Source organism: Podarcis tiliguerta (genome assembly GCF_965153285.1).
Source record: "Podarcis tiliguerta genome assembly, chromosome: W".
Classification (NCBI taxonomy): Eukaryota; Metazoa; Chordata; class Lepidosauria; order Squamata; family Lacertidae; genus Podarcis; species Podarcis tiliguerta.
In genome coordinates, this window is record NC_139552.1 from 11,085,085 (window position 1) to 11,098,456 (window position 13,372).

At 45.7% G+C, this 13,372-nt stretch overlaps 1 protein-coding gene across 1 annotated transcript in view; it reads right to left on the reverse strand.

The window, feature by feature from the left end:
• The window catches only part of LOC310668816 (spectrin alpha chain, non-erythrocytic 1-like), a gene marked incomplete at its 5' end in the record, with an annotated part of 66,474 nt that overhangs the window by 19,227 nt on the left and 33,875 nt on the right, over positions 1–13,372 (reverse strand). Inside the window, 3 exons of the mRNA XM_083422135.1 lie at positions 213–267; positions 6,722–6,784; positions 12,347–12,364. Of these exons, the coding sequence (XP_083278261.1) occupies positions 213–267; positions 6,722–6,784; positions 12,347–12,364 (136 nt within the window). The remainder of the gene's footprint in view (positions 1–212; positions 268–6,721; positions 6,785–12,346; positions 12,365–13,372) is intronic.

The window sequence follows — 13,372 nt, forward strand, 5'->3', positions numbered from 1 at the left end:
AATAATAATAATAACACTACTAATACTAATAATAACAATAATACTAACACTATTACTACTACTAATAATAACAACACTACTGCTAATACTAATTCTACTAATACGAATAATAACACTAATACTAATACTAACACTATTATTATTATTATTACTACTACTACTACTACTACTACTACTACTAATAATAATAATAATAATAAAGGACCACCTACCTTGGTCGCTTCCAGCTGCGATTCCAGGGTTCCGGATTCCTCAACCATGCAAGACCTAGAACCGGAAGGAGGAACGTGATTGGTCGCCGGGTGCGGCGGGGGGAAAAGAGGGGCGAGGCTCGGAATTAACAAGGTCCCTTAATTAATTAACCCCCCCAATTAACCGCTAACCGGTTGCCGGGCGGAGAACCCGGGATTTTCTCTGGTTCCGTTGAGGGTTCTCGACTTTCATCGCAGAATCGGCAAATTATTATTATTATTATTATTATTATTATTATTACTACTACTACTACTATTATTACTACTATTATTATTACTATTATTATTACTATTATTATTATTATTAATCATCGTTATCGCAAACGACCCGGCCCTAAATCCCGCTTAATTGTTCCGGTTAATTCCGAGCCTGACCCAAAGGAGAACCGCAACACACACGCCATGCCAAACCGGGTTCCGCGCCGGTGCCGCCCCCCCCCCGCCGTGCCCCACACACGCCGCGCGGTGATTTGCTGTGAGGTGCCGGGTTCGAGGTGGCCTGATCTAGAACCCCTTGCGAAACTGACGGCTTGATCTAGAACCTTTGCAAAAGTGAGCGGCTTGGTTTAGATCCTTTGCGAGAACTAATAACTTGATCTAGAACCCCCGCAAAGCGAGTGGATCGGTGCGGAGCCTGCACGAAAACTAGGCGGTTTGATCTAGAACCTTGTGCAAAGTTGGCAGTCCAATCTAAAACCTTTGCAGAACTGGCAGTGTGATCTAGAACCTTCGCACAACTGAGTGGCTTGGCCTAGATCCTTTGCAAGGACTAATATCTTGATCGAGAACCTTCGCAAAGCGACTGGCTTGGTTTAAAACCTGTGCAAAAACTAGTGGTTTGATCTAGAACCTGCGTGAAACTGGTGGCTTGATCTAGAACCTTCACTAAATTGAGCGGCTTGGTCTAGATCCTTTGCAGGAGCTAGTATCTTGATCTGGAACCTTCACAAAGCGAGCGGCTCGGTCTGGAACATGCGAAAAACTAGGCAGTCTGATCTAGAACCTATGCGAAGCTGGCAGTCCGATCTAGAACCTTTGCAGAACTGGCGGTTTGATCTAGAACCAATGCAAAACCGAGCGGCTTGGTTTAGATCCTTTGCAAGAACTAATATCTTGATCTAGAACCTTTGTAAAGTGACTGGCCTGGTTAAAAACCTGCGCGGAAACCAGGTGGTTTGATCTAGAACCTTGGCGAAACTGACATGTTGACCTAGAACCTCTGCGAAACTGGCGGTTTGATCTAGAACCTTAGCAAAATTGAGTGGCTTGGTCTAGATCCTTTGCAAGAACTGATATCTTGATCTAGAACCTTTGCAAAATTGATGGTTTGATCTAGAACCTTAGCAAAATTGAGTGGCTTGGTCTAGATCCTTTGCAAGAACGGATATCTTGATCTAGAACCTCTGCAAAGCGACTGGCTTGGTTCAAAACCTGTGCAAAAACTAGCGGTTCGATCTAGAACCTTTGCGAAACTGACGGTTTGATCTAGAATGTTTGCGAAATTGAGCAGCTTGGTTCAGATCCTTTGCAAGAATGAATATATTGACCTAGAGCCTCTGCAAAGCGACTGGCTTGGTTTAAAACCTGCGCGGAAACTAGGGGTTTGATCTAGAACCTTTACAAAACTGACAGTTTGATCTAGAACCTTTGCGAAACTGGGCGGCTTGTTTTAGATCCTTTGCAAGAACTAATATCTTGCTCTAGAACCTTTGCAAAGCGACTGGCCTGGTTTAGAACCTGCGCAAAAACTGAATGGCTTTATCTAAATCCTTTGAGAAACGGCTGGTTTGCTCTAGAACCCTTTGCAAAACTGAGCTGCTTGGTCTAGATCCTTTGCGAGAACGAATATCTTGATCTAGAACCCTCGCAAATAGACTGGCTTGGTTTAAAACCTGCGTGAAAACTAGTGGTTCGATCTAGAATGTGCGCGAAACTTAGGGGTCTGATCTAGAACCTTTGCAAAATGAATGGTTTGCTTTAGTGCCTTTGCGAAACTGACGGTTTGATCTAGAACCTTTGCAAAACTGAGCGGCTTGCTTTAGATCCTTTGCAAGAACGAATATTTTGATCTAGAACCTTCGCAAAACGACTGACTTGGTTTAAAACCCGCGCGAAAACTAGTGGTTTGATCTAGAACCCTTTCTCTCTAGAACCCTCGCAAACCAACTGGCTTGTTTCGGAACCACCGCAAAGCGATTGGACCAGCTTAGACCAGTTTATGGTCTGATCTAGAACCCTTGCGAAAAGGGTGGCTCGAACTAGAACCTTCTCGATCCGACCGGCTTGATCTAGAACCCCCTTCCTATCCGCAACCGTCCATTAGTCCGGCGCCACGAAAAAAAGAGCCAGCCTTGGGAATTGATTACATACAAAAAACCTAATGGTGAAATCTAGAACCCTTTCCTCTCTAGAACTGGAACCCTTTCCTCTCTAGATCAAGCCGCCCGTTTCACAACGGTTCTAGATCAGACCATTGGTATCCACAAAGGTGCCGAGCCGGTCGCTTTGCAAAGCTTCCAGGTTGAAGTTTCGCAAAAGTTCTAGACCGAACTGTTAGTTCCGCAAAGGTTCTAGATTGAACCGTTTGTTTTGCAAAGGTTCTGGATCAAACCGTTAGATCGGACCATTGGTTTTCTGTGCGGGTTCTAGATCAAACCATCTGCTCTCGCAGAAGGTTCTAGACCAAACCGCTAGTTCCGCAAGAACGGATATCTTGATCTAGAACCTTCGCAAAGCGACTGGCCTGGTCTAAAACCTGTGCGAAAGCTAGCTTGATCTAGAACCTTTGCAGAACTAGCGGTTTGGTCTAGAACCTTTGCAAAACTTCAACCTGGAAGCTTTGCAAAGTGACAGGCTTGGCACCTTTGCGGATACCGACGGTCTGATCTAGAACCCTTGCGAAACGAATGACTCAGCTCACTGGTTTGGTTTAGAGCCTTTTTTTGCAAGAGCAAATGGTTTGATCTGGAACCCGCACAAAAACCCTGATGGTTTGATCTAGAACCAGCATAAAAACCTTATGGTTTGATCTAGAACCCACACAGAAACCTAATGGTTTGATATGGGCCCCGCACACAAAACCTGATGGTCTGATCTAGAACCCACAAAAAAACCCCATGATGGTTTGAACTAGAACCCGCAAAAAAACCCTAACGGTCTGATCTAGAACCAGCACAAAAAACCCAATGGTTTGATCTAGAACCAGCAAACAACCTACTGGTTCAATCTAGACCCAGCACAAAAAACCTAATGGCTTGCTCTAGAACCCTTTCCTCTCTAGAACCTTCGCAAATCGACCTGCTTGTTTCGGAACCACCACAAGGCGATTGGACCAGTTTGGAAGCGGTTTAGAACCTTTGCAAAAGGGAGCGGCTTGGTCTAGAACCCTAGGCGGTCCGATCTAGAACCCTTGCGAGACGGGGGCACGATCTAGAACCCCCAAAACAAACGGCTCGATCTGTGACCTTCGCGGAACTGGTAGTTTGGTCTAGAACCTGTGCAAAACTCCAACCTGGAAGCTTTGCAAAGCGACTGGCTTGCCACCCCTGCGGACACTAACGGTCTGATCTAGAACCCTTGTGAATCTGGTGGATTGATCTAGAACCTTCTCAAAAACAACCAGCTTGCTCTAGAACCCCTTCTATCGCAATAGCAAGATGACTGGTTTGGTTTAGAACCTTTTGCAGTAGCAAATGGTTTGATCCAGAACCTGCACAGCAACCTAATGGGCTGATCTAGAACCAGCACAAAAAAACTTAACGGTTTGAACTAGAACCAGCACAAAACCCAATGATTTGATCTAGAACCATCGTAAAAAAAAAACCCCACAAAGGTCTGATCTAGAACCTGCACAAAACAGATTGGCTTGATCCAGAACCCGCACAAACCCCCTAATGGTTTTATCTGGAAGCCGCACAAAACCTAATGGTTTGATCTAGAACCCTTTCCTCTCTATAACCTTCGCAAATCGACCGGATTGTTTGGACCAGTTTAGCCTGACGGGTTGATCTAGAACCCTTGCGAATCTGGCGGCCTGATCTAGAACCTTCTAGAAACGACCGGCCCGATCTAGAACCCGTTAGTCCGGCGCCGCGAAAAAAAAGCCAGCCTTGGGAATCGGTTAGGAATGTGCCGTATTTTTCGGGGAGGAAAAGCGGGAAAAACACGGAAGAAGCGAAAGGAGGAACGAAAGAAAAAGGAAAAAGGAAGTGAAAGAAAAAGGAAGTGAAAGAAGGGAAAAGAAAAAGAGGAGGAAAAGCGGAAAAACGGAAGAACCGAAAGGAGGAAGGAAAGAAAAAGGAAAAAGGAAGTGAAAGGAAAAGGAAGTGAAAGGAAAAAGGAAGTGAAAGGAAAAGGAAGTGAAAGAAATAGGAAGTGAAAGAAGAGAAAAGGAAAAGAGGAGGAAAAGCGGAAAAACGGAAGAACCGAAAGGAGGAACGAAAGAAAGAAAAAAGGAAGTGAAAGGAAAAGGAAGTGAAAGAAAAAGGAAGTGAAAGGAAAAGGAAGTGAAAGGAAAAGGAAGTGAAAGGAAAAGGAAGTGAAAGGAAAAGGAAGTGAAAGAAAAAGGAAGTGAAAGGAAAAGGAAGTGAAAGGAGGGAAAAGAAAAAAGAGGAAGAACCGAAAGGAGGAACGAAAGAAAGAAAGAAAAAAGGAAGTGAAAGGAAAAGGAAGTGAAAGGAAAAGGAAGTGAAAGAAAAGGAAGGGAAAGAAGGGAAAAGAAAAAGAGGAGGAAAAGCGGAAGAACGGAAGAACCGAAAGGAGGAACGAAAGAAAGAAAGAAAAAAGGAAGTGAAAGGAAAAGGAAGTGAAAGGAAAAGGAAGTGAAAGAAAAAGGAAGTGATAAAAAAAGAAGGGAAAGAAAAAGGAAGGGACAGAAAAAGGAAGTGAGAGAAAAAGGAAGTGAAAGGAAAAGGAAGGGAAAGAAGAAGGAAGTGAAAGAAGGGAAAAGAAAAAGAGGAGGAAAAGCGGAAAAACGGAAGAACCGAAAGGAGGAACGAAAGAAAGAAAGGAAAAGGAAGTGAAAGGAAAAAGGAAGTGAGAGGAAAAGGAAGTGAAGGAAAAAGGAAGTGAAAGGAAAAGGAAGTGAAAGAAAAAGGAAGTGAAAGAAAAAGGAAGTGAAAGGAAAGGGAAGTGAAAGGAAAAGGAAGTGAAAGAAAAAGGAAGTGAAAGGAAAGGGAAGTGAAAGGAAAAGGAAGTGAAAGGAAAAGGAAGTGAAAGGAAAAGGAAGTGAAAGGAAAAGGAAGTGAAAGGAAAAGGAAGTGAAAGAAAAAGGAAGTGAGAAAAAGGAAGTGAAAGAAGGGAAGAAAAAAGGAAGTGAAAGGAAAAGGAAGTGAAAGAAAAAGGAAGTGAAAGAAAAAGGAAGTGAGGAAGGAAAAGAAAAAGAGGAAAAGCGGAAAAGCGGAAGAACCGAAAGGAGGAACGAAAGAAAGAAAGGAAAAAGGAAGTGAAAGGAAAAGGAAGTGAAAGAAAAAGGAAGTGAGAGGAGGGAAAAGAAAAAGAGGAGGAAAAGCGGAAGAACGGAAGAACCGAAAGGAGGAACGAAAGAAAAAGGAAAGAGGAAGTGAAAGGAAAAGGAAGTGAAAGGAAAAGGAAGTGAAAGAAAAAGGAAGTGAAAAAAAAGGAAGTGAAAGAAGGGAAAAGAAAAAGAGGAGGAAAAGCGGAAAAACGGAAGAACCGAAAGGAGGAACGAAAGAAAGAAAGAAAGAAAAAAGGAAATGAAAGGAAGGGAAAGAAAAAGGAAGTGAAAGGAAAAGGAAGTGAAGGAAAAAGGAAGTGAAAGGAAAAGGAAGTGAAAGGAAAAGGAAGTGAAAGGAGGGAAAAGAAAAAGAGGAGGAAAAGCGGAAAAACCGAAAGGAGGAACGAAAGAAAGGAAAAAGGAAGTGAAAGAAAAAGGAAGTGAAAGGAAAAGGAAGTGAAAGGAAAAGGAAGTGAAAGGAGGGAAAAGAAAAAGAGGAGGAAAAGCAGAAAAACGGAAGAATCGAAAGGAGGAACGAAAGAAAGAAAGGAAAAGGAAGTGAAAGAAAAAGGAAGTGAAAGAAGGGAAGAAAAAAGGAAGTGAAAGGAAAAGGAAGGGAAAGAAAAAGGAAGTGAAAGGAAAAGGAAAGGAAAGAAGGGAAAAGAAAAAGAGGAGGAAAAGCGGAAAAACGGAAGAAGCGAAAGGAGGAATGAAAGAAAGAAAGAAAAAAGAAGTGAAAGGAAAAGGAAGTGAAAGAAAAAGGAAGTGAAAGGAAAAGGAAGTGAAAGAAAAAGGAAATGAAAGGAAAAGGAAGGGAAAGAAAAAGGAAGGGAAAGAAGGGAAAAGAAAAAGAGGAGGAAAAGCGGAAAAACGGAAGAACTGAAAGGAGGAACGAAAGAAAGGAAGGAAAAAGGAAGTGAAAGAAAAAGGAAGTGAAAGTAAAAGGAAGTGAGAGAAAAAGGAAGTGAACGAAAAAGGAAGTGAAAGAAGGGAAAAGAAAAAAGAGGAATGAAACCTTCCGGAAAGATCTTCCCCGACTTCGTACTGAAAGACGCGAATGACTCGCCGGTAGGCAATGCTAGGCGGAGGAAAGAAATGTGGGGTGAAAATTCGGGGTGAAATTCGGGGGGCAGAAGGGGCGGGGCTAAGCGGAGGGGGCGGAGCAAGGCAGGCGGGGTAATTGGGGCAATATCTAGGGCAATGGGGCAATTGTCTAGGGCAGTTATCGAGGTCAGTGGGGCAATTATCTAGGGCAGGCGGGGCAGTTATCTATGTCAGTGAGGCAATTGTCTAGGGCAGGCAGGGCAGTTATCTATGTCAGTGGGGCAATATGTGGGGCAATTGTCTAGGTCAGTGGGGCAGTATCTAGGGCAATGGGGCAATTCTCTAGGGCAGGCAGGGCAGTTATCTATGTCAGTGGGGCAATTGTCTAGGTCAGTGGGGCAGTATCTAGGGCAATGGGGCAATATCTAGGGCAGATGGGGCAATTATCTAGGTCAGTGGGGCAATATGTGGGGCAATTGTCTAGGGCAATGGGGCAATATATGGGCAGGTGGGGCAATAGCTAGGGACAGTACCTAGGTATATGGGGCAATATCTAGGTATATGGGGCAATTGTCTAGGTCAATGGGGCAATATCTAGGGAAGACGGGGCAATTGTCTAGGGCAGGCGGGGCAATTATCTAGGGCAATGGGGCAATTATCTAGGGCAGGCGGGGCAATATCTAGGTCAATGGGGCAATACCTGGGCAGATGGGGCAATATCTAGGGCAATAGGGCAATTATCTAGGTCAATGGGGCAATACCTGGGAAGGTGGGGCAATACCTGGGCAGGTGGGGCAATATCTAGGGCAGGCGGGGCAATAACTAGGTCAATGGGGCAATTATCTAGGGCAAACGGGGCAATAACTATGCAGGTGGGGCAATACCTGGGCAGGTGGGGCAATATCTAGGGCAATATCTAGGGCAATGGGGCAATTATGAGGGCGTTGGGGCAATTATCTAGGTCAATGGGGCAATATCTAGGTCAATGGGGCAATATCTAGGGCAATAGGGCAATATCTAGGGCAGACGGGGCGATATCTAGGTCAATGGGGCAATACCTAGGTCAATGGGGCAATTATCTAGGTCAATGGGGTAATACCTAAGGCAGACGGGGCGATATCTAGGGCAGGCGGGGCAATATCTAGGGCAGACAGGGCAGTTATCGAGGTCAGTGGGGCAATATCTAGGGCAGACGGGGCGATATCTAGGTCAATGGGGTAATTATCTAGGTCAATGGGGCAATTGTCTAGGTCAATGGGGCAATATCTAGGTCAGTGGGGCAATATCTAGGTCAATGGGGCAATATCTAGGGCAGGCGGGACGATATCTAGGTCAATGGGGCAATATCTAGGTCAATGGGGCAATATCTAGGGAACGTACCTAGGTATATGGGCCAAATGTAGGTATATGGGGCAATATCTAGGGCAATGGGGCAATACCTGGGAAGTCGGGGCAATATCTAGGGCAATTATCTAGGTCAATGGGGCAATATCTGGGCAGGTGGGGCAATGTCTAGGGCAATTATCTAGGTCAATGGGGCAATATCTAGGGCAGATGGGGCAATAACTATGCACTTGGGGCAATTGTCTAGGGCAATGGGGCAATTATGAGGGCGTTGGGGCAATTATCTAGGTCAATGGGGCAATTATCTAGGTCAATGGGGCAATTATCTAGGTCAAGGGGGCAATGCTAGGCGGAGGAAAGAAATGTGGGGTGAAAATTCGGGGTGAAATTCGGGGTGAAATTGGGGGGTTTTGGGGGGCAGAAGGGGCGGGGCTAAGTGGAGGGGGCGGAGCAAGGCAGGCGGGGCAATTCGGGGTCAATATCTAGGGCAATGGGGCAATTGTCTAGGGCAGTTATCGAGGTCAGTGGGGCAATTATCTAGGGCAATGGGGCAATTATGAGGGCGATGGGGCAATTATCTCTGGTCAGTGGGGCAATATCTAGGGCAATGGGGCAATTATGAGGGAGATGGGGCAATTGTCTAGGGCAGGCGGGGCAATTATCTAGGTCAATGGGGCAATTATCTAGGTCAAGGGGGCAATGGTAGGCGAAGGAAAGAAATGGGTGAAAATTCGGGGTGAAATCTTGGGGGCAGAAGGGGCGGGGCTAAGCGGAGGGGGCGGAGCAAGGCAGGCGGGGCAATTTGGGGTCAAGGGAGCAATATCTAGGGCAATTATCTAGGTCAGTGGGGCAATATCTAGGGCAGACGGGGCGATATCTAGGGCAGTGGGGCAATTATCTAGGGCAATGGGGCAATATCTAGGGCAGACGGGGCAATAAGTATGGATATGGGGCAATATCTAGGTCAAGGGGGCAATAACAGAGGTAGGTGGGGCGATAGCAACAATGCTATGCGGAGGAAAGAAATGTGGGGTGAAAATTCGGGGGGAAATTTGGGGTGAAAATTTGGGGTGAAATTAGGATTTTTGGGGGGAGAAGGGTGGGGCTAAGCGGAGGGGGCGGAGCAATGGAGGCGGGGCAATTCAGGGGTCAAGGGGGTGATATCTAGGGCAGATGGGGCAATTGTCTAGGGCAGGCGGGGCAGTTATCTATGTCAGTGGGGCAATATCTAGGGCAGACGGGGCAATAACGATGCAGTTGGGGCAATATCTAGGGCAGACGGGGCAATATCTAGGGCAATGGGGCAATTATCTAGGGCAGGCGGGGCAGTTATCGAGGTCAGTGGGGCAATATCTAGGGCAATGGGGCAATTATGAGGGCAATGGGGCAATTATATAGGTCAATGGGGCAATTATGAGGGTGTTGGGGCAATTATCTAGGGCAATGGGGCAATATCTAGGGCAGACGGGGCAATAACGATGGGCAGGCGGGGCAATATCTAGGTCAATGGGGCAATAGCTAGGGAAAGTACCTAGGTATATGGGGCAATATCTAGGGCAGTATCTAGGGCAATAGGGCAATATCTGGGCAGGTGGGGCAATATCTAGGGGATTGGGCAATTATCTAGGTCAATGGGGCAATACCTGGGCAGTTGCGGCAATATCTAGGGCAATAGGGCAATTATCTAGGTCAATGGGGCAATATGTAGGTCAATGGGGCAATACCTCTGCAGGCGGGGCAATAGCTGTGCAGGTGGGGCAATATCTAGGGCAATTATCTAGGTCAATGGGGCAATACCTTTGCAGGTGGGGCAATATCTAGGGCAATTATCTAGGTCAATGGGGCAATAACTATGCAGGTGGGGCAATATCTAGGTCAATGGGGCATTAAGTCTGCAGGTGGGGCAAGAACTATTGAGGGGAGGGCAGTAACTATGCAGCTGGGGCAATATCTAGGTCAATGGGGCAATACCTAGGTCAATGGGGCAATAACTCTGCAGGTGGGGCAATTATCTAGCTCAATGGGGCAATGTCTGTGCAGGTGGGGCAATAGCTAGGGAAAGTACCTGGGTATATGGGGCAATATCTAGGTGAATGGGGCAATATCTAGGTCAATGGGGCAATACCTCCGCAGGCGGGGCAGTTATCTAGGTCAGTGGGGCAATTGTCTAGGGCAATGGGGCAATATCTAGGTCAATGGGGCAATATATGGGCAGGTGGGGCAATAGCTGGGGTAAGTACCTAGGTATATGGGGCAATATCTAGGTCTATGGGGCAATTGTTTAGGTCAATGGGGCAATTATCTAGGTCAAGGGGGCAATTGTCTAGGTCAAGGAGGCAATACCTGGGCAGGTGGGGCAATATCTAGGGAATTAGCTTTGCAAATGGGGCAATATCTAGGGCAATGGGGCAATTATCTAGGTCAGTGGGGTTAATTATCTAGGGCAATGGGGCAATTATCTAGGTCAATGGGGCAATTATCTAGGTCAATGGGGCAATTGTCTAGGTCAGTGGGGCAATATCTAGGGCAATGGGGCAATTATCTAGGTCAATGGGGCAATACCTGGGCAGGTGGGGCAATACCTATGCCAATGGGGCAATACCTCCGCAGGCGGGGCAATTATCTAGGTCAGTGGGGCAATTGTCTAGGGCAATGGGGCAATATATGGGCAGGTGGGGCAATACCTGGGTAGGCGGGGCAATAGCTGGGGAAAGTACCTAGGTATATGGGGCAATATCTAGGTCTATGGGGCAATTGTCTAGGTCAACGGGGCAATTGTCTAGGTCAAGGAGGCAATACCTGGGCAGGTGGGGCAATATCTAGGGAAATAGCTTTGCAAATGGGGCAATATCTAGGGCAATGGGGCAATTATCTAGGTCAATGGGGCAATTGTCTAGGTCAATGGGGCAATTGTCTAGGTCAGTGGGGCAATATCTAGGGCAATGGAGCAATGATGAGGGCATTGGGGCAATTATGAGGGCGTTGGGGCAATTATGAGGTCAGTGGGGCAATATCTAGGGCAATGGGGCAATTATGAGGTCAGTGGGGCAATATCTGGGCAGGTGCGGCAATATCTAGGGCAATGGGGCAATTATGAGGGCGTTGGGGCAATTATCTAAGTCAATGGGGCAATATCTAGGTCAATGGGGCAATACCTGGGCAGGTGGGGCAATTACTATGCAGATGGGGCAATATCTAGGTCAATGGGGCAATAACTCTGCAGGCGGGGCAATTATCTAGGTCAGTGGGGCAATATCTAGGTCAATGGGGCAATTGTCTAGATCAAGGGGACAATACCTGGGCAGGTGGGGCAATATCTAGGGGAATAGCTTTGCACATGGGGCAGTATCTAGGGCAATGGGGCAATTATCTAGGGCAATGGGGCAATTATCTAGGTCAATGGGGCAATTATCTAGGTCAATGGGGCAGTTGTCTAGGTCAATGGGGCAATTGTCTAGGTCAAGGAGGCAATACCTGGGCAGGTGGGGCAATATCTAGGGAAATAGCTTTGCAAATGGGGCAATATCTAGGTCAATGGGGCAATTATCTAGGTCAGTGGGGCAATATCTAGGTCAATGGGGCAATTATCTAGGTCAACGGGGCAATTATCTAGGTCAATGGGGCAATTATCTAGGTCAGTGGGGCAATATCTAGGTCAATGGGGCAATTGTCTATGGCAATGGGGAAATATCTAGGGCAATGGGGCAATTGTCTGGGTCAACGGGGCAATTGTCTAGGTCAAGGGGGCAATACTTGGGCAGGTGGGGCAATATCTAGGGAAATAGCTTTGCACATGGGGCAATATCTAGGTCAATGGGGCAATTATCTAGGTCAGTGGGGCAATATCTAGGTCAATGGGGCAATTATCTAGGTCAACGGGGCAATTATCTAGGTCAATGGGGCAATTATCTAGGTCAGTGGGGCAATATCTAGGTCAATGGGGCAATTGTCTATGGCAATGGGGAAATATCTAGGGCAATGGGGCAATTGTCTGGGTCAACGGGGCAATTGTCTAGGTCAAGGGGGCAATACTTGGGCAGGTGGGGCAATATCTAGGGAAATAGCTTTGCACATGGGGCAATATCTAGGGCAATGGGGCAATACCTCCACAGGTGGGGCAATTACTATGCCGACGGGGCAATTACTACACAGACGGGGCAATACTCAGGCACAACGTCACGAGCAAAGCAGGACGGAGCACAAGACCCCAAAGCGGCTTTTGGGAGAGGAGGAAGGAGTATTTACTACTCACCCGTCGAGTAAGTAGGTCCTGGCGGAGGGTCCGAGTAACAGGAAGGAGGAGTAACGTTCCGGGGAGGAGAAGGGAGAAAGAAGAGTAACGTTAGCCAAGGGACAGAAGCCTAAAGCCGTTGACTGAAGTAGTAGTAGTAGCAGCAGTAGTAATACTACTACTACTACTACTACTAATAATAATAATAATAATAATAATAGCAACAATAGTAGTAGGAATCATAATAACAGTAAAATAATAACAACAGTAGCAGTAGCAGTGATAGTAACAATAGTAGTGGTAATCGTAGTAGTAGTAGTAGTAATACTACTACTACTACTACTACTACTATTATTATTAATAATAGCAACAATAGTAGTAGGAATCATAATAACAGTAAAATAATAACAGTAGCAGTAGCAGTGATAGTAACAGTAGTAGTAGTAGTAGTAGTAGTAGTAGTAGTGTCCAAGTAACAGGAAGTAACGTCCCGGGGGGAGAAGGGGAGAAAGAAGAGTAACGTTAGCTAAGGGACAGAAGCCTAAAGCCGTTGACTGAAGTAGGAGTAGGAGTAGGAGTAGGAGTAATACTACTACTACTACTAATAGCAACAATAGTAGTAGGAATCATAATAACAGTAAAAGTAATAATAACAACAATAACAGCAGCAGTGATAGTAACAATATTAGTAGTAATCACAGTACTACTACTAGTAGTAACAACAACAATAACAATACTAGTAGGAATCATAATAACAGTAAAATAATAACAACAGTAGCAGTAGCAGTAGCAGTGATAGTAACAGTAGTAGTAGTAGTAGTAACAACAATGATAATAAATAGCAACAATAGTAGGAAACATAATAACAGTAAGAGTAATAACAACAGTAACAGCAGCAGTAGCAGTGATAGTAACAATAGTAGTAGTAATCATAGTAGTAGTAGTAGTAGTAAAAATAATAATAGCAACAATAGTAGTAGGAAACATACTAACAGTAAAAGTAATAATAACAACAGTAACAGCAGCAGTATTACTATCACTATCACT